At 52.7% G+C, this 27,132-nt stretch overlaps 1 protein-coding gene and 1 long non-coding RNA gene across 4 annotated transcripts; one reads left to right on the top strand and one right to left on the bottom strand.

Annotated features, from left to right (window-relative positions):
* The first annotated feature begins 149 nt into the window (after positions 1–149).
* On the top strand, positions 150–26,145 carry GYS1 (glycogen synthase 1). 2 transcript variants are annotated; one of them, XM_033223954.1, is made up of 16 exons: positions 150–469; positions 2,017–2,198; positions 7,772–7,963; positions 9,051–9,236; positions 9,479–9,623; positions 12,238–12,355; positions 12,702–12,822; positions 13,450–13,556; positions 17,487–17,546; positions 17,642–17,720; positions 19,093–19,206; positions 19,481–19,607; positions 23,257–23,352; positions 23,572–23,735; positions 24,444–24,524; positions 24,658–26,145. In XM_033223954.1, exons 1-16 carry the CDS (start codon positions 352–354, stop codon positions 24,979–24,981), a joined length of 2,214 nt encoding a protein of 737 aa, XP_033079845.1. In that variant the 5' UTR covers positions 150–351; the 3' UTR covers positions 24,982–26,145. The 2 variants fall into 2 exon arrangements, with proteins under 2 accessions (XP_033079845.1, XP_033079846.1); XM_033223955.1 differs by having other exon boundaries at positions 310–469; positions 1,962–2,198; positions 24,658–25,478.
* Positions 12,150–20,637, bottom strand: LOC117091548. Of its 2 annotated transcripts, XR_004440447.1 has the most exons (3): positions 20,579–20,637; positions 12,681–12,834; positions 12,150–12,378 (listed from the first exon to the last, which is right to left on the bottom strand). It is a non-coding gene; the product is annotated as an uncharacterized LOC117091548 (long non-coding RNA). The 2 variants fall into 2 exon arrangements; XR_004440446.1 differs by having other exon boundaries at positions 12,150–12,834.
* Positions 26,146–27,132: the final 987 nt, after the last annotated feature.

Genomic DNA, 27,132 nt, shown 5'->3' with positions numbered 1-27,132 from the left:
CGAGGCGGGGCCGGGACACAGCGACTCCAACCCGTTTCACCAATGAGGACACGCGGAAATCCCCGCCCCCGGGCGTGAGCCAATGGCGCTGGCTGCGGGGGCGGCCACTGCCTCCTGACGGCTGCGAGGTTTCACTGCAGGGGTGCCACTGGGCTCAGTGACGCTGCGGCCGCCTTCTGCCTAGGTCCGAAGGCTTCGGGGCGGGGGTGCGGTCTTGCAATAGGAAGCTGAGCGTCTTGCAAGCTTCCCGTCGGCGCCAGCTACTCGGCCCCGCACCCTACCTGGTGCATTCCCTGGACACCTCCGGGGTGCCTACCTTGAGGTCCCCGGAGCCCCCTTCCTGTGCCAGCCATGCCTTTAAACCGCACTTTGTCCATGTCCTCACTGCCAGGACTGGAGGACTGGGAGGATGAATTCGACCTGGAGAACACAGTGCTCTTCGAAGTGGCCTGGGAGGTGGCCAACAAGGGTGAGCACGCCAGGCGTCGGGGCCCTTGACGAGAAGGACAGTAGTGGATGCGGGCCCAGAACTCTGAGTTGTAGGAGAACGGGGCTACTAGGGGAACCCTTGGGACCAGGGCAAGGAGGCTGTGACTCCTGTGTCCTTGAGGGGCCGGGAGGCCGGAGGTGGGTGGGAGAACGATGGTTAGTTTGACTTGTGATGAAAGGAGGCTGGAAGCCCAGGTTCTGGGTCCTAGGGAAGAGGGCGCTAAAATGAGACTCCTAGGTCCTGGAGGGAGGCTTCCGAGAGACTAGATACCTGGGTCCTGAACAGGGAAGGGGATGGAGGGATGGGATTTCTGCGTGCAAACCTGGGAAGCTGCCGGGGTTTCAGACCTGTGACCCTAACAGCATAGTCTAGGGGATAAAACTCCAGATTTGAGAGAGAGCTGACTGGGAGATAGGAGGCCTGAGCGGCGATGGGAGGACCTGAGGACCTGGCTGCTTAAGAATAAAGATGGGACGGGCTGGAGACTCTAATCCTTAGATCCTACGGTGGGAGAGGCTTGCGGGCCTGAATGCCTGGGCTTTCAAGGAGCTGAGGGCCTGAGCTATTAGTTCCTAGGAGCAGAGGAGCCCGTGGCCTGGGACACGTGCATGCTGGAATAGGGGAAGGCTGGGAAGTCCTGAGTTAGTCAGGGGCTGGGCCCTAGGATGGGAGGGGCCAGGAGCCCGCTTTTCTGTGTCTTGGGCTTCAAAAAGCTGAGGTTCTGGCCTTGGAGAAGGCTGGGGCTGAAATCCGCAGGAACAAGCCAGTCTCACACCTCAAAGAGCAGGGTCTGGGGGGTTGTTTTGCTGGGTCTTGGAGGGGAAAGGGACTGTGTCTCCCAGGAGCACAGGGGGCCAATGAACACACAGCCAGATATCGCCAGGGCCTGGGCTCCAGGAGGGGAGGAGGCTGGGGGCTGGGGCTCCAGGGTCTGGGATGGGGTCATGGGAGAGGCAGGGCCCTGCATGTTCGTGTCCCTAGTCAGGGAGAGGAAATTGGGAGGCAGGTCAGCAGGGTCCCTGGGGGCAGGGAATGACCATGCAGGCTTCTCTTGGGCAATGGTGAGACGCTGAATTGGCCATGAGGAGGTCTCCTTCATGGGGTTTTGGAGCCTGGCTGTGATTTAAACCGAGCTCCTGTGAGCTGGGAACTCGAGAACCTGGGTCCAGGTAGTCCTCAGGTCTGCCATCCTTAGAGCCCCAGTACCTAATTCCCTGTAACCCAGGGGTCCCAGCCCCCAGCTCCTTCTCTCTCACACCCAGAAGTGTAACCTGAGCCCCTTCCTCCCTCAGAGTCCTGACCCCAGCCCCTTCTCCCTTAGACCCAGGAGGACTGCCCCCCAGCCCCCCTGTTCCCTTCATCCAAGCCTCCAACCCCTACTCCAAACTGCGGGCTCCCAGTCCCCTCTTCCCCCTGAGCTAGCCGTCTGGGGCCTGAGTGCCCCCTATATCCCCGGCCCACCCCACCCCAGGCCCCAGAACTATGGACCTCGGCCGGGGCCTGCCCTCACACGCTTGGGCCCGCAGTGGGTGGCATCTACACGGTGCTGCAGACGAAGGCGAAGGTGACGGGGGACGAATGGGGCGACAACTACTACCTGGTGGGGCCGTACACGGAGCAGGGCGTGAGGACCCAGGTGGAACTGCTGGAGGCCCCCACCCCGGCCCTGAAGAAGACACTGGATTCCATGAACAGCAAGGGTTGCAAGGTGGGACATGGCCCAGCCCAGGGCAGAAGTGGGTGGACAGCCTGACATCCGGGTGGGAGCCACAGACAGAGAGGGGCCAGGGTGGACAACCCTAGCCAGAGAGTGAGGCAGGCTTGGACACAGGCAGGAGGTGTGATAGGACACCCAGACAGATGCAGGGCCTGGAAGTGGGCGGGTGGATCCCAGACATGGGCAAATGGACAGACAGATGGCAAGTGTGAGGCAGACTGAGACGGAGATCCAAGAGGCCAAGGTCCTCACGCACAGAGAGAAAGAGAGCAAGATCGAAAGACAGCCTGGTCGACATGGCGAAACTCGTCTCTACTAAAAATACAAAAATTAGCCAGGCGTGGTGGCGGGCGCCTGTAATCCCAGCTACTCGGGAGGCTGAGGCAGGAGAATCGCTTGAACCCGGGAGGCAGAGGTTGCAGTGAACTGCGATTGGGCCACTGCACTCCAGCCTGGGCGATGGAGCGAGACTCTGTCTCATAAAAGAAAGCCAGTCAGCCAGGCAGAGCTGGGGAGAAGTGGTCCTGGGTTCAGGCAGGAACAGGATTCTGGAGCCTGAAGTTCAAGTTCACCCCTCCACTTGCCCCGTGTGTCCTTGGCTAAGGGACATGCTAATAGCATCTACCTTCTAGAGGTGCCAGGAGGAGGAAGCAGTTAATAAGGATAAAGTGGTTAGTAGAGTTCTTGGCATGAAGTTAGCACAGTGTGCGGACCGTGATTGTCATTGTTATTATTATTATTATTATTATTTTTGAGACGGAGTCTGGCTCTGTCGCCCAGGCTGGAGTGCAGTGGCGCGATCTTGGCTCACTGCAAGCTCTGCCTCCCGTATTTACGCCATTCTCCTGCCTCAGCCTCCCAAGTAGCTGGGACTACAGGCGCCCGCCATCTCGCCTGACTAGTTTTTTGTATTTTTTAGTAGAGACGGGGTTTCACCATGTAGACCAGGATGGTCTCGATCTTCTTACCTCGTGATCCGCCCGTCTCGGCCTCCCAAAGTGCTGGGATTACAGGCTTGAGCCACCGCGCCCGGCCGTCATTGTTATTATTATGATCATCATCATTATTGTTACTAACAGCCAAGCTTGGAGAGTGAGGGGGCCAGGCAGACAAAGGGAGAAGGGTGGATGGAGCCATGGGCAAGAGTAATAGACAGACTAGGGACAGAAGAGAGGCCGCCAGATGTTTCAGAAAGTCAGCCCTTGGCCAGGCGCGGTGGCTCAAGCCTGTAATCCCAGCACTTTGGGAGGCCGAGACGGGCGGACCACAAGGTCAGGAGATCGAGACCACCCTGGCTAATACGGTGAAACCCCGTCTCCACTAAAGAATACAAAAAACTAGCCGGGCGACGAGGCGGGCGCCTGTAGTCCCAGCTACTCGGGAGGCTGAGGCAGGAGAATGGCGTGAACCCCGGAGGTGGAGCTTGCAGTGAGCTGAGATCCGGCCACCGCACTCCAGCCTGGGCGACAGAGCCAGACTCCGTCTCAAAAAAAAAAAAAGAAAGTCAGCCCTAGAAGGAGAGAGAAGCATGGAATATCGGGGAAGAGAGGAGAGGTCAGTGGACAGATCCACAGGACAGAGTCTGAGATGGGCAGATGAGGGATTAGAGAGGAGGGGGAGATCCAGGGCCCCAGGATGAAGATGGAAAGAGACACACTGTTGTCCAAGGAGAAAGCCATCGGGCAGCAGGCTGAGGGACAGACAGGTCCGGGCCGGGGACGGAGAGGCACTGTGATTCCTTCACTCATTCACAGCCTCTGGTTTGGGGTGGGGTCTGGAATCCATTCAGGCCCGACTGTGTCCCTAAGGGAACCCAGAACAGCCCAGTCCCTTCCTGAGGGCAGCTGCTTCCCACGTGCTGGGGGCCTAAGAATATCCCCCCCAGCAAAAGGGCAGACAACAGCTGGGAGGGGGAGGGACCTCAGAGTGAGGCTCCGGGCAGGAAAAAGCCAGGTCGGCGAGGAGTGGGGCTTCTTCGCTGCTGTGGCAGCAGGCCCAGAACCAAGGCCACAGTCTCAGGGAGGAAAGCAGCCAACTGGAGAAATGTGGTAGAGGCAGAAGTGAGACAGCAAGTCTTAGAAACATGGCAGTGGCTAGAAAAATGCAGCCCTTGCCGGGCATGGGGGCTCACGCCTGTAATCCCAGCACTTTGGGAGGCCGAGGCGGGCGGATCACAAGGTCAGGAGATGGAGACCATCCTGGCTAACACGGTGAAACCCCGTCTCTACTAAAAATACAAAAACTTAGCCGGGCGTGGTGGCGGGCGCCTGTAGTCCCAGGTACTCAGGAGGCTGAGGCAGGAGAATGGTGTGAACCTGGGAGGCGGAGCTTGCAGTGAGCCAAGATTGCGCCACTGCACTGCAGCCTGGGCGACAGGGCGAGACTCCATCTCAAAAAAAAGAAAAAAAGAAAAGAAAAGAAAAATGCAGCCCTGGGGCATGGACAGAGGATGGGCTATGTTAGAAATGTGCAGCATGGCCGGGCGTGGTGGCTCGTTCCTGGAATCCCAGCACTTCGGGAGGCCAAGGTGGGAGGGTAGCTTGAGCCCAGGAGTTCGTGACCAGCATGGGCAACATGGTGAAACTCCGTCTCTACTAAAAATACAAAAAATTAGGCCAGATGCAGTGGCTCAAGCCTGTAATCCCAGCACTTTGGGAGGCCGAGACAGGCGGATCACGAGGTCAGGAGATCGAGACCATCCTGGTCTACACGGTGAAACCCCGTCTCTACTAAAAAATACAAAAAACTAACCGGGCGAGTTGGTGGGCGCCTGTAGTCCCAGCTACTCAGGAGGCTGAGGCAGGAGAATGGCGGGAACCCGGGAGGCGGAGCTTGCAGTGAGCTGAGATCCGGCCACTGCACTCCAGCCTGGGCGACAGAGCCAGACTCCGTCTCAAAAAAAAAAAAAAAATACAAAAAATTAGCCAGGCGTGGTGGTGCGTGCCTGTGCTCCCAGTTACTCAGGAGGCTGAGGTGGGAGGATGGGATGTCAAGGCTGTAGTGAGCCATGATTTTGTTTTTTTTTGGAGCTAGAGTCTCACTCTCTCACTCAGGCTGGAGTGCAGTGGTGCAATCTCGGCTCACTGCAACCTCCGTCTCCCGTGTTCAAGCAATTCTCCTGCCTCAGCCTCCCGAGTAGCTGGGACCTCAGGCGCATGCTGCCATGCCCGGCTAAGTTTTTGTATTTTAGTAGAGACAGGGTTTCACCATGTTGCCCAGGCTGGTCTCAAATTCCTGAGCTCAGGCAGTCCACTTGCCTCAAGCTCCCAAAGTGCTAGGATTACAGGCAGGAGCCACTGTGCCCTGCCCAGTGAGCCACGATTGCACCACTGCACTCAAGCCTGGGCGACTGGAGTGAGACCCTGTCAAAAAAAAAAAAAAAGGAAAGAAAGAAAAAGAAAGGAGAGACGGAGGGAGGGAAGGAAGAAGGAAGGGAAGGAGGGAGGAAGGTGGTTGTGTACTACAAAATGGGCCTATGGATAGAGGAAAGAGGTCACAGGTGACAGATATGTGACGAAAGGAAGAGAAACAAGGTGGTAAGGGGAAGAAAAGTGGCAGCGTGGACAGTAAGAGAATAATTACAGGCCGGGTGCAGTGGCTCACGCCTGTAATCCCAGCACTTGGGTAGGCCGAGGCGGGTGGATCACTTGAGACCAGGAGTTTGAGACCGGCCTGGGCAACATGGTGAAACCCTGTCCTTATAAAAAATTAAAAATTAGCCGGGCTGTGGTACCGTGTCCCTGTGGTCCCAGCTATGTGGGAAGCTGCGGTGGGAGGATTGCTTGAGCCTGGGAGGTCGAAGCTTCCGTGAACCATAATTGCACCACTCCATTCCAGGCTGGAGGACAGAGCAAGACCCTGTCTCTGAAAATAAAAAAGGGCCTGGTTTGGTGGCTCACACTTCTAATCCAACACTTTGGGACGCTAAGCAGGAAAATTGCTTAAACATAGAAGTTCACGATCAGCCTGGGCAACATAGTGAGACCCCATCTCCACAAAAAATTGAAAACTTAGCCTGGCATGGTGGCCCACACCCATAGGAGGTGAGGTGGGGGAATGGAACCAGGGAGGTTGAGGCTGCAGTGAACCATGTGCACACCACTGCACTCCAGCCTGGGCAACAGAGTGAGACCCTGTCTCAAAACAAAAAAGAAGCATCCCATGGAAGGAATTAGCATGAGAAAGAAAAGACAGTGGGAGATGCAGATGGTTGGGAAGAGAAATGTGGCAGCAAGTACAGAAACCAGGCAGCAGGTAGGAGAAATTATTTGCAGAGTGGTCAGACAGGGCAGTGGGGGCAGAGAGACAGGACATGTGACATGTGTGGTTATAAGCAGAGAAAGGAGGCAGCGAGTGGGAGAAGGGTAGCAGTTATAGGAATTAAACAGGAATTAAACTGGGTGTGGTAGCTCATGCCTGTAATCCCAGCACTTTGGGAGGCTGAAGCGGGCGGATCACAAGGTCAGGAGATGGAGAATATCCTGGCTAACACTGTGAAACCCTGTCTCTACTAAAAATACAAAAAAAGTTAGCCAGGCGTGGTGGCAGGTGCCTATAGTCCCAGCTACTTGGGAGGCTGAGGCAGGAGAATCACTTGAACCTGGGAGGCGGAGCTTGCAGTGAGCCAAGATCATGCCACTGCACTCCAGCCTGGGCGACAGAGCAAGACTCCACCTCAAAAAAAAAAAAAAAGAAATTAAAGATGAGGCCAGGTGCGGTGGCTCAAGCCTGTGATCCCAACACTTTGGGAGGCCAAGGAGGGCAGATCACTTGAGGTCAGGAGTTTGATACCAGCCTGGCCAACATGGTGAAACTCCATCTCTACTAAAAATACAAAAAATTAGCCAAGTGTTGGGGTGGGTGCCTGTAATCCCAGCTACTTGGGAGGCTGAGGCAGGAGAGTTGCTTCAACCCGGGAGGCGGAGGTTGTAGTGAGCTGAGATTGCGCCACTGCACTCCAGCCTGGGCCACAGAGCGAGACTCCATCTTAAAAAAAAAAGAAAGGCCGGGCACGGTGGCTCAAGCCTGTAATCCCAGCACTTTGGGAGGCCGAGACGGGCGGATCACGAGGTCAGGAGATCGAGACCATCCTGGCTAACACTGTGAAACCCCGTCTCTACTGAAAAATAGAAAAAACTAGCCGGGCGAGGTGGCGGCCGCCTGTAGTCCCAGCTACTCGGAGGCTGAGGCAGGAGAATGGCAGTAAACCCGGGAGGTGGAGCTTGCAGTGAGCTGAGATCCAGTCACTGCACTCCAGCCCGGGCGACAGAGCGAGACTCCGTCTCAAAAAAAAAAAAAAAAGAAAGAAAGAAAGAAAGTAAGCAAGGGGCAGGGAAAATATTGCAACAGAGATGGAAAAAATGTGTGGCAGGAATAAATCATGCAAATAGAAAAATAAAGCTAAGGCAGCAGGTGAGAAATTAGCAGCAGATACGGAAACAGAAGGTAAGGGAGCTAAGGCTTAAGTCTAGACATTTGCCTGCAAATGGAAGAACCACAGAAGCACACATATGCGAGGTTGAAGCCCTGAGCCTCCCTATGGTGCCCACCCCACCCCCTTCCAGGTGTATTTTGGGCGCTGGTTGATCGAGGGAGGCCCTCTGGTGGTGCTCCTGGATGTGGGGGCCTCAGCCTGGGCCCTGGAGCGCTGGAAGGGAGAGCTCTGGGATACCTGCAACATCGGAGTGCCGTGGTACGACCGCGAGGCCAACGATGCTGTCCTCTTTGGCTTTCTCACCACCTGGTTCCTGGGTGAGGTAGGCCCCGTCTGACACGGTCCACCCATACCTGAAACTACAATGACCACCAACCCCTGGGCCAGAGGCTGGGGTTTCTCCCTGGGCATTCTGGGAGCCACAGGGTCCTTTAATCCAAGGATTAGCCCTGGCCTTTGGGGACGTGGACATCCAGGGCCCAGGCTCTACTCTCGATGCCAACTTCATTTACTCCAGTCTTCCAAGCGCAGGGATTCTAGTGCAAAGTGAGGCAGGTGGGCTTATCCAAGGAATTCTGGGAGTTGTAGTTCTCTAGTGTGATATTGCTGGGCTCAGCTCTCAGATGCTGCCCTGGATGCTTATAAATCTCCAGACTGACCTGGTTTTGACCCCCTTCTAGGTTTTAAAAGGCTCAAGAAGCTTAGTTTCCAGGCTGGATGTGGTGGCTCACGCCTGTAATCCCAGCACTTTGGGAGGCTGATGGGGGAAGATCACTTGAGGCCAGGAGTGCAAGATGGCCGAACCTCGTCTGTACTAAAAATACAAAAAAAATTAGTTGGGCATGGTGGTGGGCACCTATAATCCCAAATCCCAGCTACTTGGGAGGCTGAGACAGGATAATTGCTTAAACCTAGGAGGTGGGAACTGCAGTGAGCTGAGATCGTGTCACGGCACTCCAGCCTGGGTGACAGAGGGAAAAAAAAAAGCTTAATTTCCCATGCCCTGAGACAAATAATTCAGGAACTGGCTGCTCCTATGGCATTCTGGGAGTTGTAGTCCTTTTTGCCAGTGTTGCGTGCCGACAGCATACCCTTGAGACAAGGGTTCTTTAGGGATTTGGTCTTTCCAATCTTACCCTGCCAGGACTTAGAAGGCTGGCCAAAAGATCCTCAGTTCTTGTCAATCCCTGGAGGGGCAATTACTTGAGCCCAGGAGTTCAAGACCAGCCTGGGGTGGCTCAGAGATTTACAGGTCCCCATCCGGTGGGGATTGCTGCAGTGGGCCGCCGCCCACTCTGTGCAGTAGTGGTGACAGATTTGCCTCTCCCCGAGTGCTTGTCCCTATTGGGGATTACCAATTCTCTTCCCGACACTCGTGGAGACAGCAGCCCTGTCCCTGTTGCCCACAGTTCCTCGCGCAGAGTGAGGAGAAGCCACACGTGGTTGCTCACTTCCATGAGTGGTTGGCAGGCATTGGACTCTGCCTGTGTCGTGCCCGGCGACTGCCTGTAGCAACCATCTTCACCACCCATGCCACGCTGCTGGGGCGCTACCTGTGTGCCGGTGCTGTGGACTTCTACAACAACCTGGAGAACGTGAGCTGGGACTGTGGCAGATGGGGGACTGCGAGTATGCCAGGGAAACCCAAAGCTCCAGGGGGCCCAAGGGGATGGCCCCCTCTTCTCCCAGGATCCAGGAGTCCAAGTGCCCAGACCCTTCCTACCTCAGACCCAATAATCCAGCCGCAGGCACCAATTTATCTTAGGACCCCAGTGTCTGGACCTCCAGACTCTTCTCCCCAGTCCTTCTAACCTGAATGCTGTCACCTCCCACCCAGTTCAATGTGGACAAGGAAGCAGGGGAGAGGCAGATTTATCACCGCTACTGCATGGAAAGAGCGGCAGCCCACTGCGCTCACGTCTTCACTACTGTGTCCCAGATCACCGCCATCGAGGCACAGCACTTGCTCAAGAGGAAACCAGGTAGGGGCTGGGCTGAAGTCCCCAGACATGAATGAGGTAGGCAGCTGTCTATGCCAAAGCCAGTTGCTCGTCATTCCAAGAAACCCACTGTAAGCTGAAATAGCAGAAACCGAAAACGTATTTCGGCTGGGCATGGTGGCTTATACCTGTAATCCCAGCACTTTGAGAGGCCAAGGCAGGAGGACCACTTGAGCCCGGAAATTTGAGACCAGCCTGGGCAACATGGCGAATCCCTGGCTAAAAAATTTGCCAGACATTGTGGTGTTTGCCTGTATCCCTAGCGACTCAGGAGGCTGAGGTGGGAGGATTGCTCGAGCCTAGGAGGTCAAGGGTGCAGTGAGCTGTGATTGTGCCATTGCATGATTTGGGTGGCCCAGAGAGACCTTGTCACAGCCTGGGTGACACAGTGAGACCCTGTCTCAAAAAATAAAAAAATGCATTTAATATACCTAACCTAGTGAACATCATAGCTTAGGCTAGTATACCTTAAATGTACCCAGAACACTTTATGTTAGCCTACAACTGGGCAAAATCATCCAATACAAACCTATTTTATAATTTATTTATTTATTTATTTATTTTTGAGACAGAGTCTCACTCTGTTGCCCAGCCTGGAGTGCAGTGGCACTATCTCGGCTCACTACAAGCTGCGCCTCCCAGGTTCATGCCATTCTCCTGCCTCAGCCTCTCGAGTAGCTGGGACTACAGGCACCCACCTGGCTAATTTTAATACAAATGTATTTTATAATAAAGTGTTGAATAGGCCGGGCACAGTGGCTCACACCTGTAATCCTAACACTTTGGGAGGCCGAGGCGGGCAGATGGGGAGGTCAGGAGATCAAGACCAGCCTGGCCAACATGGCGAACTCCATCTCTACTAAAAATACAAAAATTAGCTGGGTGTGGTGGTGGGTGCCTGTAATCCCAGCTACTCGGGAGGCTGAGGCAGGATAATTGCTTGAACCTGGGAGGCAGAGGTTACAGTGGGCTGAGATCACACCACTGCACTCCAGCCTGGACGACAGAGCGAGACTCCATCTCAAAAAATAAAGTGTTGAATATCTCATCAAAATTCAAAATTGGACACATGTGGATGTGTGTAACTTTCACACTATCATAAAGTTGAAAAATCATAACTTGGCTGGGTACGGTGGCTTACATCTGTAATCCCAGCACTTTGGGAGGCCGAGGTGGGCAGATCACCTGAGATCTTGTGCTCAAGACCAGCCTGGCCAACGAGGTGAAACCCCGTCTCTACCAAAAATACAAAAATTAGCTGGGCATGGTGGCCGGCACCTGTAATCCTGGCTACCCAGCTACTTGGGAGGCTGAGGCAGGAGAATCTCTTGAACCCAAGAGGTGGAGGTTGCAGTGAGCCAAGATTGTGCCACTGCACTCCAGCCTAGGCAACAAGAACGCAACTCTGTCTCAAAAAAGAAAAGAAAAATCATAACTTGGACCATCCTAAGTCCTAAGTTGGGGGCCATCAGTTACCATTATTTTCCTGAAGAATAGAGAACTACAGCTCCCAGAAGGCTGTGGGGGTTGTGACCTGTATTTGAGGCCCTCTGACTATATACTCTGGAGGCTAATGGGAGGTATAATTTCTTTCATGTTAATTTCAGATATGATAAAATTCTATAATTGACTAATGTAGATTGGTCTTATGAAAGGGAATGGAAGATCAGTGGACTTTGTGTTTGAAAAAGGTAAGGTCGGAACTGGGCATTCTTCCCAGCCCTTGGTATCCCTTCTCAGTGAGTATAAGGTGAGAACTACAACTCCCAGAAAGCCTTTGACTGGTTAGCTCCATTTGTTCCCAGAACTTTGCCCTAGGAGCTGATGGGGGTTGTAGTTTTTCGTTGATATACTTTAATTTCTGTGAGGAAAAGAAATGATTGGGTCCCTGTAAGAAGCTTGGAAGTAGAGGATATATCCTAGGAGAAGCAGGACTTTGGGGATGTTTAATCATATCCATCTCAGAGTGGACTAAGGGGAAACAAAAGAACTACAACTTTCCCAGAATCACCAGTGTGGATCAGATCCCTGGAAGCCATTTGCAGGAGCCAAGGAGACTTATACTTGTGCTTATGAACTTGTGCAAGTAATATTAGGCAAGAAGGCATCTCAGAGTCAGGGTACGTGTGTCACCAAGGTAACTGACCAGCCATGGTGGTTCACACCTGTAATCCCAGCACTTTAGGAGACCAAGGCAGGAAGACTGCTTGAAGCCAGGAATTTGAGATCAGCCTGGGCAACATGACAAGACCCCATCACTACGAAAGTAAAATAAAGAAATTAGCCGGGTGTGGTAGTACACGCCTGTAGTCCCAGCTACTTGGGAGGCTGAGGTGGGAGGATTGCTTGACCCCAGGAGGTTGGAGATGCTATGAGCTGTGATTGTGCCACTCACTGCTCTTCAGCCTGAGCGACAGAGAAAAACCCTGTCTCCAAAGGAAAAAAAAAAAGGCAGGAGGGGGGACCTCAAAGGAACGTTATTAAAACAAAGAAATTGCAAAAGGCAGATAAAGGGTGTTTTCTTCATGTATTCATTCAACCACAACATTGATCTGAATGAACAAATAAAACATGGGACCCTCACCCCCAATCCCAGATATTGTGACCCCCAATGGGCTGAATGTGAAGAAGTTTTCTGCCATGCATGAGTTCCAGAACCTCCATGCTCAGAGCAAGGCTCGAATCCAGGAGTTTGTGCGGGGCCATTTTTATGGGTACGTGGGGCATATACCTAGGTCTTAAGAGAGGAGGGCCTTGGGAGCCTAACCATCTAGGTCTGGGGGAGGGAGAGGGCAGCTGGGGGCCCAGACTCCTGGGTCTGAGGGAGGGGGCACCTGGGTATTCGGCCTCCTTAGTTCTTGAGCACCGGAACAATGGGCTGAGGATTAAAGGAAAGCCCCATCTGAAGAGAAGAACTACAACTTCCAGGAGGCCCCATGATGCCTCTGTATTACCTAAGACATCCTCTGCCCCTACCCATAGCTTCTGGGATTTGTAGTTTTGAGGCCGGGGCTAGTGGGTGAGGGCTTTGGGCCTTACCGTGCCTTGTGGGTTCTTTAGGCATCTGGACTTCAACTTGGACAAGACCTTGTACTTCTTTATCGCTGGCCGCTATGAGTTCTCCAACAAGGGTGCCGACGTCTTCCTGGAGGCCTTGGCCCGGCTCAACTATCTGCTCAGAGTGAGGCCTGGGCTATGAGGGGACAGAGGGAGGGCAAGCAAAGCAGTTTATAACTGGGGAGAATAGCCAGGCGCAGTGGCTCACGCCTGTAATCCCAACACTTTGAGAGGCCATGGCAGGAGGATCACTTGAGCCCAGGAGATGGAGACCAGCCTGGGCAACATGGTGAAACCCCATCTCTACAAAAAATACAAAAATTAAATTAGCCAGGCATGGTGGCTCACACCTGTAGTCCCAGCTACTAGGGAGGGTGAACGGGGAGGATCACGTGAGCCCGGGAGGCGGAGGTTGCAGTGAGCCGAGATCACACCACTGCACTCCAGCCTGGTCGACAGAAAAAGAACACTGTCTCAAAAACAAACAAACAAACAAAACAAAAAATAACAGAGAGAACAGAAACCCAGGAAGCCAGGAAGATGGGGGTAGGAAAGCACCTGTGTGTGTTGGGGTGCCGTGAGGGGAGTATAGAGACCCAGAAAGAAGGGCAGAGTCCAAGTGGCGACTGTCCTATAATTCTCCTTGACAGGAAGGGGTATGGCAGGATCCCAGCAGTCTTGGCAGAAAGGCTGGCTGGACCCAGGCTTCCCCGACATGATCCTGGCCTTCCCTTGCTTTCTTTCTGTGCAGGTGAATGGCAGCGAGCAGACTGTGGTTGCCTTCTTCATCATGCCGGCGCGGACCAACAATTTCAACGTGGAAACCCTCAAAGGCCAAGCCGTGCGCAAACAGCTTTGGTCAGCAGCCCTCACTCCAGACCCCGGCCCAGCCCACTCCCAGCTGTGTACTTTGGGTCCTGTGTTTCTCCTAGAGTCTCAGCCTTTTTGTTTTGTTTTGTTTTGTTTTTGTTTTTGTTTTGAGACACTCTCACTCTGTCGCTCAGGCTGGAGTGCAGTGGTGCAATCTTGGCTCACTGCAACCTCCCAGATTCAAGCAATTCTCCTGCCTCAGCCTCCCAAGTAGCTGGGACTACAGGCACCCACTGCGACACCTGGCTCTTTTTTTTTTTTTGAGACAGAGTCTCCCTCTGTCACCCATGCTAGAGTGTACTGGCATGATCTTGGCTCACTGCAACCTCTGCCTCCTGGATTCAAGCAGTTCTGCCTCAACCTCTCGAGTAGCTGGGACTACAGGTGTACGCCACCATGCCCGGCTAATTTTTGTATTTTCAGTAGAGACGGGGTTTCACCATGTTGGCCAGGTTGGTCTCAAACTCCTGACCTTGTGATCCGCCTGCCACGGCCTCCCAAAGTGCTGGGATTACAGGCATGAGCCACCACACCTGGCCTTTTTTGTTTTTTTTTCTTTTGAGATAGAGTCTTGCTCTGTCACCCAGGCTGGAGTGCAATGGCGCAATCTCAACTCACTGCAACCTCCGCCTCCCGGGTTCAAGTGATTTTCCTGCCTCAGCCTCTCAAGTAGCTGAGTGCCACCACACTTGGCTAACTTTTTATTTTTATGAGAGATGGAGTTTCACTATGTTGGCCAGGCTGGTCTTGAACTCCTGACTTCAGGTGATCCACCTGCCTGGCCGAGGAATCCTCCCTGGGATTCCAGGCGTGAGCCACTACACTTACCTTTTTTTTGTATTTTTAGTAGATACGGAGTTTCACCATGTTGGCGAGGCTGATCTCAAACACCTGACCTCAGGTGATCCAGTCATCTCGGCCTCCCAAAGTCCTGGGATTCCAGGCGTGAGCCACCATGCCTTGCCTTATTTTGTATTTTTAGTAGAGACGGGGTTTCACCATGTTGGCCACGCTGATCTTGAACACCTGACCTCAGGTGATCCAGCCGCGTTGGCATCCCAAAGTGCTGGGATTACAGGGGTGAGCCACTGTGCCCAGCTTAGTTTCTTTTTCTTTTCTCTGATTTTTTTTTGTTTTTTGTTTTTTGTGTTTTTTTGAAACTCTGTCTCAAAAAAGTCTCTGTCGCCCAGGCTGGAGTGCAGTGGCGTGATCTCGGCTCACTACAACCTCTACCTCCCAGCGAACCTCAGTTTCTTCATCTGTAAAACCGTTCATTCATTAGCAGCAGATACTGAGTATCTACTATGTGCTGACTAATTTTTATATTTTTAGTACCAATGAGATTTCACCATGTTGACCAGGCTGGTCTCGAACTCCTGACCTCAAGTGATCCGCCCTCAGGTATTCCAGGTCCTGGGAATACAGCTGTGAACCAGAAAGATAAGATCCCTTTCCTCATGGAGCTTGTGTGCTAGAAAATCCTGTAGATGGAATATACTTTCGGGCAAAAATAAAGCAGAACTGGAATATGAGATGGGGTTGTCAGGACAGGCCACACTGAGAAAGTGTTATTGGGCAGAGACGAGGGAAGGTGATGAGGGAACAAACCCTGTGGGTATCTGGGGAACAGTAAATGCAAAGGCCCTGAGGCATGATTGAGACACGGTGGGTAGGCCCATGGGGCTGGAGCGGCATGTCTCATAGAGAAGGAGTAGAAAGTGAGGCAGGGTGGTGGGGTGCTCCTGTAGTCCCAGCTACCTGGGAGGCTAAGGCAGGAGGATCATTTCAGCCCTGGAGGTTGAGGCTGTAGTGAGGCCTGATTGCGCCACTGCACTCCAGCCTAGGGGACAGAGTGAGACTCCGTCTCAAAAATAGAAAAAAGAAGTTAGGTGTGGTGGCTCACACCTGTAATCCCAGCACTTTGGGAGGCTGAGGTGGGTGGATCACCTGAGGCCGGAAGTTTGAGACCAGCCTGACCAACATGGTGAAAGCCCGTCTTTACTAAAGATACAAAAATTAGTTGGGCGTGGTGATGCACATCTGTAGTCCTAGCTACTCAGGAGGCTGAGGCAGGAAAATCGCTCGAACCTGGGAGGCAGAGGTTGCAGTGAGCCAAGATCGCGCCAATACACTCCAGCATGGGTGACAGCCAGACTCGGTCTCAAAAAAAAAAAAAAAAGAAAGAAAGAGGAGGCTGGGCGTGGTGACTCACAATCCCAGCACTTTGGGAGGCTGAGGCGGGCGGATCACTTGAGGTCAGGAGTTTGAGACCAGCCTGGTCCACATGGTGAAATCCCATCAGTACTAAAAATATAAAAATTAGGCCGGGCGCGGTGGCTCAAGCCTGTAATCCCAGCACTTTGGGAGGCCGAGACGGGCGGATCACGAGGTCAGGAGATCGAGACCATCCTGGCTAACACAGTGAAACCCCGTCTCTACTAAAAATACAAAAACTAGCCGGGCGAGGTGGCGGGCGCCTGTAGTCCCAGCTACTCGGGAGGCTGAGGCAGGAGAATGGCGTAAACCCGGGAGGCGGAGCTTCCAGTGAGCTGAGATCCGGCCACTGCACTCCAGTCCGGGCGACAGAGCGAGACTCCGCCTCAAAAAAAAAAAAAAATATATATATATATAAAAATTAGCCAGACGTGGTGGCGCACGCTTGTAATTGCAGCAACTCAGGAGGCTGAGACAGGAGAATTTCTTGAACCTAGAAAGTGGCTGAGATTGCGCCAGCCTGGGCAACAGAGCGAGACTCTGTCTCAAAAGAAAAAAGGAAGAAAGAAAGAAAGAAAAATACACGAGACCAGAGCTATGGGAGGATTTTAAGTAGAAGAGTGACCGTGGGGTGTCATGTGACACTGCTAGTTTTACTTGTGTGCCTAAATGGTCCTTTTTCAGAATGTTTCTTTTCGTATAACATGGGGCTTAGCATTGCCATCTGCAGGACAAGTACAAGTCCTAATAATAGCTGACATTTCTAGAAGGCTTGCTATGTGTACTTGTTCGCATGACATCATCGGGTCCTCATTGCAAACCTCTGAGGTCGATTCTATTTTCATCCTCATCTGAAATGTGAGTCACTGCGGTCAGAGAGGGAAGGCCAACTGTCCCTGACCACACAGCTGATGTCAGGCACGTGGGATCTAAGCCTTCCAGGGCCTGCCCCCTCGGTCCCCATCCTCCAGCTTGGAGGCCCCAGGGCACGGCTTCCCTGCTCACACCTCAGTTTCCTTGCTACCCTAGAAACCTAAGAGTAGCCGGGCACGGTGGCTCACGCCTGTAATCTCAGCACTTTGGGAGGCTGAGGTGGCCAATTACCAATCAGAGGTCAGGAGTTCAACACCAAACTGGCCAACATGGTGAAACCCCGTCTCTGCTAAAAATACAAAAATTAGCCAGGCATGGTGGCAGATGCCTGTAATCCCAGCTACTCAGGAGGATGAGGCAGGAGAATTGCTTAGACCTGGGAGGCAGAGGTTGCAGTGAGCCAAGATTGTACCACTGCACTCCAGTCTGGGTGACAGAGTAACTCTGTGAAAAAAAAAAAAAAAATTAAGAAATAAACTTCCGGTGTGGTGGCTGAAGCCTGTAATCCCAGCACTTTGGGAGGCCGAGGTGGGCAGGTCATCTGAGGTCCGGAGTTTAAGACCAGCCTGACCAACATGGAGAAACCCCGTCTCTCCTAAAAATTAGCCAGGCATGGTGGCACATGCCTGTAATCCCAGCTACTTGGGAGGCTGAGGCAGGAGAATCGCTTGAACCCAGGAGGCGGAGGTTGCGATGAGCTGAGATCACGCCATTGTACTCCAGCCTGGGCGACGAGCCAAACTCTGTCTCAAAATAAACAAACAAACTAAAGAAGCCTAACAGTAAATGACAGCTGGTGTGTATGTGACCCTGTTGCTCTGCTTCCTCCAGGGACACGGCCAACACGGTGAAGGAGAAGTTCGGGAGGAAACTTTATGAATCCTTACTGGTGTGAGTGCCTCGCCCTCAGCCCTGTGCCCTCCTAGGCCCTGACTAAGCCCTCTCATCACTCCATTCTCACATGCATGCCCCTGCTTGCCTTGCAGTGGGAGCCTTCCTGACATGAACAAGATGCTGGATAAGGAAGACTTCACTATGATGAAGAGAGCCATCTTTGCAACGCAGGTATGGATTGGACCTCTGTGCAGAGAGATGGCAGTTCCCGGCAGCCCCAGAGGCAGCTTGCCACGCCAGCTCAGACCCCACAGATTGCCGGGAGTGCTGCTTTCTCCTGCAGCCCTTTATTAAGGGATCTATTCTGAGATCCACAGAAGGGCATGTGCTGACTGGTACAACTTCACCTACGGAGGCACAACGTGGTGAAATCCCGTCTCTACTAAAAATACAAAAATTAGCTGGGCGTGGTGGTGGGTACCTGTAATCCCAGGTACTTGGGAGGCTGAGACAGGAGTATCGCCTGAACCCGGGAGGTGGAGGTTGCAGTGAGCCGAGATGGTACCACTGCACTCCAGCCTGGGCGACAGAGTGAGACTCCATCTCAAAATAAATAAATACAATAAAAATAAATAAATAAGCTTCCCTTTGCTCACTGACCCCAGAGTCCCAGAGAAGCCACACCTCCCAGCAACCCCCATGGCAGAATAAGCCACAGAAAACCGCCCACCCTAAGTTCCTCCATAAGTGAAGTTGTATCAGTGAAGTGCAGTGGCCGGATCTTGGCTCACTGCAAGCTCCGCCTCCTGGGTTCACGCCATTCTCCTGCCTCAGCCTCCCGAGTAGCTGGGACTACAGGTGCCCGCCACCTCACCCGGCTATTTTTTTTGTATTTTTAGTAGAGACGGGGTTTCACCGTGTTAGCCAGGATGGTCTCAATCTCCTGACCTTGTCATCCTCCTGCCTCAACCTCCCAAAGTGCTGGGATTACAGGCATGAGCCACTGCCCCTGGCGATTGGAGGTGACTTTTCGTAAGGAAACTACAACTCCCAGCAGCCTCCAAAGCTTGCTGCCATATTGGTACAGTCTCCACCCCCATTGACTGAGGATAGTTATACTTTCTTTGGGTTTCTTTAATGATAGAGCCCAGAGTACATAACAAGATAGCTACAACTCCTCTTAGTCGTTGGAGGTAAGGGAGTTGCTAACACTGGCTTTGCCTCAAAGACAGCTGGGAATTGTAGTTTTTTTTTTTTTTTATTGAGACGGAGTTTTGCTCTGTCTCCCAGGCTGGAGTGCAGTGGTGCAATCTCGGCTCACTGCAAGCTCTGCCTCCAGGGTTCACGCCATTCTCCTGCCTCAGCTTCCCAAGTAGCTGGGACCACAGATGCCCACTACCACGCCTGGCTATTTTTTGTATTTTTAGGAGTTTTACCAGAGCCTGGTGGATCCACAACTCCTAGTAATCACTCGGGTTTGCTGCTCCTTGGCCTGGTGGCACTTGTGGCCTCCTTAACTTCCCTGGAGTCAGCATGGCTCATGGGGAAGTAGGGAGTTCTCTGTCCCTTCCATGACCCCCTACCCTTCTTGTGGCTCCTACAGCGGCAGTCTTTTCCCCCTGTGTGCACCCACAATATGCTGGATGACTCCTCAGACCCCATCCTGACCACCATCCGCCGAATCGGCCTCTTCAATAGCAGTGCCGACAGGGTGAAGGTGAGGGCGTTGGGTCAGGGCTGGGTTGGGCACGGCAGAGGGAAGGGGTTGGGTCCTGGGTCTCACACACTCCATTCCCCCATGTGTTTTATCAAATGCGTTGCTGTGGTTAGAAGGAACCCTGGCTTCAAACAGACCTGGATTTGAACACTGGTCCTGCCAAACACATGCTGTGTGATGCTAGACAAGCTTTTTACCCTCTCTGGGCCACCTTGGGATCTCAGGGCTTAGCTAAATAAGGCGCCTGGGCTGAGCCCTTCTTTTTCACTACCAGGTGATTTTCCACCCGGAGTTCCTCTCCTCCACAAGCCCCCTGCTCCCGGTGGACTATGAGGAGTTTGTCCGTGGCTGTCACCTTGGGGTCTTCCCATCCTACTATGAGCCTTGGGGCTACACGCCGGGTGAGTGTAGTGGGCAGGGGACAGCGTGGTCATGGCGTCCTAGTCAGAGCTAGCATGTCCTGGGGCAAGGCACTGGCCTTCTCTGAGCCTGTTGCCTTCTTGGCAAAACGGGAGCAATGGTAGTCATCTGTTCTGCTACAGCACCTGCTTTTGTGACACAATAGCTCATGTATTGAGAAACTAGAAGACTGACTTTTGAGGACTAGTTAGTGTCAAATGGATATCACAGTTCACACCGATTTGTCCCAGTGCATGGGCATTTGGCCCCCCAAATAGCAGCAATGAAATGCGCAATTCACAAACACAGCTGAGTGTGGCCAAGTCTCCTCACAAGACATTCCCAGTGCCCATTGACTCTACCTTCCTCTTGTTGGTTCAGATTAGCCAGTGTTTTTAAAGCTAAATAAGCCCGGGCATGGTGGCTCACGCCTGTAATCCCAACACCTGGGGAGGCCGAGATGGGCAGATCAGGAGGTCAGGAGTTTGAAATCAGCCTGGCCAATATGGTGAAACCCTGTCTGTACTAAAAATACAAAAATTAGCCAGGTGTGGTGGTACGCACCTGTAGTCCCAGCTACTCGGGAGGCTGAGGCAGAGAACTGCTTGAACTTGGGAGGTGGAGGTTGCAGTGAGCTGAGATCACGCCACTGTGCTCCAGCAGTGCAGTGCTCTGGGCGACAGAGCGAGACTCCATCTCAAAAATAAATAAATAAATAGATAGATAGATAGATAAATAAAAGCTAAATAAGTGTCATTTCCTAATTTATTAGTAATTTAACAAGTCTTGCAAACTGTGCTGGCATGATAATTAGGAGTCATGTGGTTGGCCCCAATTCCCCTTTTCCCATAGGGCTTGTTTTATAGATAGATAGATTGATAGATAGTATTAATCTGTTTTTACACTGCTATATATAAAAAAAAAAAATCCAAGACTGGGTAATTTATCATGGAAAGAGGTATAATTGACTCACAGTTCCACATGGCTGGGGAGGCCTCAGAAAACTCAGTCATGGCAGAAGGGGAAGCAAGGAGCTTCTTCACCTGGCGGCAGGAAAGAGAAGTATGTGAGGGGCGGGAAAAATGAACATTTATAAAACCATGAGATCTTGTGAGAATTCGCTCACTAGCATGAGAACAGCAGAGGGGGAAACCACCCCCGTAATCCAATCATTTCCCTCCCTCGACACGTGGGGTTACATTTCAAGATAAAATTTGGTGGTGAGGGGGAACACAGAGTCAAACTATATCATAAATATATATTTAATACTTTTTACTATTTGTTTGTTTTTTGAGATGGGGGTATTACTATGTTGCCCAGACTCACCTGGAACTTCTAGGTTCAGGTGATGCTCCTGCTTCAGCCTCTTGAGTATCTGTTTTCCTCATTACAGGTGCACCCCACTATGCCTCACAGACCTATTATATATATGTGTGTGTATATATATATATATATATTTTTTTTTTTTTTGAGACGGAGTCTCGCTCTGTTGCCCAGGCTGGAGTGCAGTGGCCGGATCTCAGCTCACTTCAAGCTCCGCCTCCCGGGTTTACGCCATTCTCCTGCCTCAGCCTCCCAAGTAGCTGGGACTACAGGCGCCCGCCACCTCGCCCGGCTAGTTTTTTGTACTTTTATTAGTAGAGACGGGGTTTCACCGTGTTAGCCAAGATGGTCTCGATCTCCTGACCTCGTGATCCGCCCGTCTCGGCCTCCCAAAGTGCTGGGATTACAGGCTTGAGCCACCGCGCCCAGCCCAGACCTATTATATTTAGTGCCTATTTTTGCAGTTTACAGAGGTTTTTAGAAACACTTAAATAAGAATTATAGATCAAGCCAGGCATGGTGGCTCACGCCTATAATCCCAGCACTTTGGGAGGCCGAGGTGGGAGGATCACTTGAGGACAGGAGTTTGAGACCAGCCTGGCCAACATGGTGAAACACTATCTCTACTAAAAATACAAAAGTTAACTGGGCATGGTGGCAGGCACCTGTAATCCCAGTCCCTCAGGAGGTTGAGGTGGGAGAATTGTTTGAACCCCAGAGGCAGAGGTTGCAGTGAGCCGAGATCGCGCCACTGCACTCCAGCCTGGGCGACAAAGTCAGACCCTGTCTAAAATAATAATAATAATTATTATTATTATTATAGGTCAGGAGCAGTGGCTCACACCTATAATCCTAGTACCTTGGAAGGCTGAGGTGAGAGGATAACTTGAACCCAGGAGTTCAAGACCAGTCTGGACAACATGGTGAGACCCTGTCTCTATAAAAGATTTTTTTTTTTCCTTTGAAACAGAGTCTTGCTCTATCACCAGGCTGGAGTGCAGTGGCACAATCTTGGCTCACTGCAACCTCCGCCTCCCGGGTTCAAGTGATTCTCCTGCTTCAGCCTCTGGAGTAGCTGGGACTATAGGCGCGTGCCACCACACCCAGCTAATTTTTGTATTTTTAGTAGACACAGGGTTTCACCATGTTGGCCAGGATGTTTTTTTTTTCTTCTTGACCTCGTGATCCACCCGCCTCAGCCTCCCAAAGTGCTGGGATTACAGGCATAAGACACCATGCCTGGCTGTTTTTTTTTTTTTTAAGCCACCATGCCTGGCTGTTTTTTTTTTTTTTTTTTTTTTTTTAGCCAGGCGTAGTGTTGTGTGCTTGTAGTCCCAACTACTTGGGTGGCTGAGGTGGGAGAATTGCTTGAGCTTTGGAGGTCAAGGCTGCAGTGAGCTGTGATCAAGCCACTGTCCTCCAGCTTGGGTGATAAAGTGAGACTTTGTCTAAGAAAAAAAAAAATAGCATTGGGCCAGGAGCACTGGCTCACGCCTATAATCTCACCACTTTCAGAAGCCGAGATGGTTGGATCACCTAAGGTCAGGAGTTCGCGACCAGCCTGACCAGCATGGTGAAACCCCGTCTCTACTAAAAATACAACAATTAACTGGGCATGGTGGTGTGCGCCTGTAGTCCCAGCTACTCAGGTGGCTAAGGCACGAGAATCGCTTGAACCTGGGAGGTGAAGGTTGCAGTGAGCCGAGATTGTGCTACTGCACTACAGTTTGGGTGACAGAGTGAGACCCTGTCTCAAAAGGAAAAAAAAAAAAGCATAAAAATCCATCAAAAAATTATAATACATTCCTTGAACTATTTCTCAAGGTTGTTAAAGGTATTAAACAAGACGCAGTAGATGCTCTGTACACAGGGATACTAATAATGAGAGACCTTATCTTACCCCCCATCAAAATAGACTAAGTCTGTATAAGATACTGGCACAAGAAAGGATCTTACAGGTTGTGAACAATTAAGTAGAATGATGGACCTTGGCCCAATCCTACAGGTTGTGAGAGTTAAGTCAAACGGACATTGGAACGCTCAATAAATTAGCATCCTTATCTCCCAACTATAGACTTTCCCGCATCCCGAGACCTTGGAACAAGAGCAAGTAATTCTCTTTTCTGAGCTTCTTAGCGTCCCCTCTGAGAAACAGGGAAATGCACAGCTTGGTTGTGGGGGCTCAGCGACGCTCTGCACAGCGACGCTCCGCACCGCGCCTGGCACTTGGTACAGGCACTGGTAGAGGGCGCTGTTGAGGCGTCTATTGCGATGAAGACGGTAGGAGATGGGGGAAGCTAAGTGGGTCTCTTTCCTGCCTTCCCGCAGCTGAGTGCACGGTTATGGGCATCCCCAGTGTCTCCACCAATCTCTCCGGCTTCGGCTGCTTCATGGAGGAACACATCGCAGACCCCTCAGCTTACGGTCAGCGCCCAGGCCCCTGAGGATTCCAGAAGGGGGCTTGAGAGCCGGGACTCCTGGATCCTGGGAAGGAGGAGCTTGCACCCTTGGGGACCAGGGGCACCAGGAAATGGGGGGGCTCTCGGGTCCCTGGGAGAGGAGGGGGTCCTGGTGCCACAGAGTCCTGGAGACAATGAAGATCTCCCCAGGACATTTTCTGAACCCAGGTCCTGGCCTCCGCAGGTATTTACATTCTCGACCGGCGGTTCCGCAGCCTGGATGATTCCTGCTCGCAGCTCACCTCCTTCCTCTACAGCTTCTGTCAGCAGAGCCGGCGGCAGCGTATCATCCAGCGGAACCGCACGGAGCGCCTCTCCGACCTTCTGGACTGGAAATACCTAGGCCGGGTAGGACCTTCCCCGCCCCCGCACTTTCTACCCTCTCCTGGGAAATCAGCCGCTCCTGGCTCTGGGTCTTTGGTGCAGGGTGAAGGGTCTCATCCTACTTGCAACAGTTGCTGTCCCTTTAAGCAATGAACCAGGCCGATCGCGGTGGTGGCTCATCCCTGTAATCCCAGCACTTGGGAGGCCTAACAGGGAGGATTGCTTGAGCTCAGGAGTTAAGAGACCAGCCTGGGCAACATTTTATTTCTACTAAAAATAAAAAAAAAATCAGCCGAGGGTGGTGGTGCGTGCCTCTAGTCCCAGCTACTGGGGAGGCTGAGGTGGTAGGGTCTCTTGAGCCCCGGAGGTTGAGGCTGCAGTGAGCCTTGATAACCCCGCTGCACTCCATCCTAGGGTAACAGAGCAAGACCCTGTTTAAAAAGAAAAAAAGAACATTGGTCAGGCATTCTCATTTGCATAAAGGTGTGGCCAAAGAGGTGCCTGCTTGAGAATTCGGCCCCTGTTTGAGGGGTGTGGCTCAGAAACTGTCCATCCATAGGTCTGCTTATTTCCATAAGGGGTGGAGTCAGATGGATTATTTGCATGGGGCAGGCTCAATGGTGCAGCAGGGTGTGCTCATCTGCATAAAGGGTATGGCCAGGAGCCCCATCATCTGCCTGGGAGTGGGGCCTGGCTCTCACGTCCTCTGCCCCCTACCTTCCTTTCCCCTAGTACTATATGTCTGCCCGCCACATGGCGCTGTCCAAGGCCTTTCCAGAGCACTTCACCTACGAGCCCAGCGAGGCGGATGCGGTGAGTGGACCCTGGATTTCTGCTTAGCCAGGAGCTAAAGGGCTGGGGGTTCCTCCTGGAGTGGGAAGGCCTAGAGGTGGCTGGATGCCTGGGTGGGACTGTGAGGTATTTGCACCCATATCCCCGTATGCAGGCCCAAGGGTACCGCTACCCACGGCCGGCCTCGGTGCCACCATCGCCCTCGCTGTCACGACACTCCAGCCCGCACCAGAGCGAGGACGAGGAGGATCCCCGGAACGGGCCTCTGGAGGAAGACAGCGAGCGCTACGATGAGGACGAGGAGGCCGCCAAGGACAGGCGCAACATTCGTGCACCAGAGTGGCCGCGCCGAGCGTCCTGCACCTCCTCCACCAGCGGGAGCAAGCGCAACTCTGTGGACACGGCCACCTCCAGCTCGCTCAGCACCCCCAGCGAGCCCCTCAGCCCCACCAGCTCCCTGGGCGAGGAGCGTAACTAAGTTCCCCCCCACCACACTCCCTGCCTGTCCTGCCTCCCTGCTCCAGAGAGAGGATGCAGAGTGGGGCTGCTCCTAAACCCCTGCTCCAGATCCGCACTGGGTGTGGCCCCGCAGTGCCCTCCCTCAGTCCGCCAAACTCCAGCCCCTCCACCTCCACTTTCCAAGTTCCTGCACTCCAGAATCCACAAAGCTGTGCCTTTCTCTGATTCCAGAGTGCATAATCCGCGCCCTGGAATCCCCTGGGCCTGGACCGCTCCCCAGAGGCCAGGCATCTGCCATTACTCTGCGGTGGTGCCAGAGGTTTTAGGAAACCTGGCATGGTGCTTTCAGGTCTGGGGCTCTTAGAGCCCCTGTAAGGCTTGCAAATTCTACAGCATACAGAGCAGGCCACGCTCAGGCCCGGCATGCGGGCCACCAAGTGCTGGAAACCACGTGGTGTCCCTGCGAATGGGGCAATCAAGTCCAGAGCCGGGGCACTTTTCAGAGTTTGAAGGTAACTGAGAGCAGATGGTCTTCCATTTCAACTCCAGAACTTGGGCTCTGGGATGGGCTCATGTTCTAGCCCTCCCTGGCATGTCAGAGCCAGGCTCTGCCTGGTGGATCCCTCCATCCAGCTCCTGTCATCCCCTACACTTTGGCCAAGCCAGAGGTGGCAGAACCACTTGGCTGCTCATTCCTTCTGGAGGACACACAGTCTCGGTCCAGATGCCTTCCTGCCTTTCTGGCCTTTTCTGGACCAGATCCTACTCCTCCTTTCTTTATCTGAGATCTCCCTCCAGGGAATCTGCCTGCAGAGGACAGAGCTGGCTGTCTACCCCCACCCGTGACCTGGCTTATTCCCAACCGCTCAGCCCACTGTGAAACCACTAGGTTCTAGGTCCTGGCTTCTACATCTGGAACCTTACCACGTTGCTGCATACTAGTCCCTTTCCCATGATCCGGAACTGAGATCACTGGGTTCTATAACCCCCACATTTACCTCGAGGCTCTTCCATCCCCAAACTGTGCCCTGCCTTCAGCTTTGGTGAAAAGGAGGGACCCTCATGTGTGCTGTGCTGTGTCTGCACCGCTTGGTTTGCAGTTGGGAGGGGAGGGCAGGAGGAGTGTGATTGGAGTGTGTCCGGAGATGAGATGAAAAAAATACATCTATATTTAAGAATCCCAGGTGTGGTCAGACATGAATACTTGGTGGGCCTGGGTCTGACGTCCCCCCAATGCCACCCCTTCCCTGGTCTGAGCTCATCCTCCTATTCTAGAGAGACTTGGATTTTACTGTTCTAAAATTCCAGTGTCATTCACTGAAGGTACCTCTGATTGCTTACTTGGGCCTTGATTTGCAAGTGGCAAAAATTTGGCTTAAGACATCTTTGGCATAAAGGGGCTATGTGACTAGAAAGAAGATCTACAGGACAGCTGTGAACCTTGTGTAGCTTTTTTTTTTTTTTTTTTTTTTGAGATGGAGTCTGGCTGTGTCACCAGCCTGGAGTGCAGTGGAGAGCCATCTCGGCTCACTGTAACCTCCACCTCCTGGGTTTAAGCAATTCTCCTGCCTTAGCCCCCTGAGTAGCTGGAACTACAGGAGCACGCCACTACACTGGGCTAATTTTTGTATTTTTAGTAGAGGCAGGGTTTGACCATGTTGTCCAGGGTGGTCTCCAAACTCCTAAGCTCAGGTGATCTGTCTGCCTCGGCCTCCCAAAGTGCTGGAATTACAGGTGTGACCCACCGTGCCTGGCCACTTCTTTTTTTGATAACAGGATCTCCCTCTGAATCCCAGACTGGAGTGCAGTGGAGAAATCATGGCTCACTGCAGCCTCAACCTCCCAGGCTCAAGTGATCCTCTCACCTCAAACTTCCAAGTAACGGGGACTATAGGCACGTGCCACCACACCTCGTTACATTTGTTTATTTTTTTTAGAGAATAGGGGGCTCCCTATGTTGCCTAGGCTGGTCTCAAACTCCTGGGCTCAAGTGATCCTCCTGCCTCGGCCTCGCAAAGTGCTGGGGTTACAGGCTTGAGCCACCCCACCCCAGCCCCAGGGGAAGAAGAGGAGGAGTCAGAGCTGACATAGCAGTTTTGCAGCTAGGACTCAGCAGATGCTTTTTAAGGCCTGTTTTCAGCTTTTTCAGTTCCCGCTTGGAGAATCCGGC

Source organism: Trachypithecus francoisi, unplaced genomic scaffold, assembly GCF_009764315.1.
Source record: "Trachypithecus francoisi isolate TF-2019V2 unplaced genomic scaffold, Tfra_2.0 Lachesis_group12, whole genome shotgun sequence".
Lineage (NCBI taxonomy): Eukaryota > Metazoa > Chordata > Mammalia > Primates > Cercopithecidae > Trachypithecus > Trachypithecus francoisi.
This window is presented reverse-complemented; position numbering and strand designations above follow the sequence as displayed.

Coding starts and splice junctions, on each gene's coding strand:
- GYS1 (XM_033223954.1), top strand. CDS start 352: ATGCCTTTAAACCGCACTTTGTCCATGTCCTCACTGCCAGGACTGGAG. Junction 19,207..19,480: donor GCAGTGCCGACAGGGTGAAG/GTGAGGGCGTTG, acceptor TTTCACTACCAG/GTGATTTTCCACCCGGAGTT. Junction 23,736..24,443: donor ACTGGAAATACCTAGGCCGG/GTAGGACCTTCC, acceptor CCTTTCCCCTAG/TACTATATGTCTGCCCGCCA.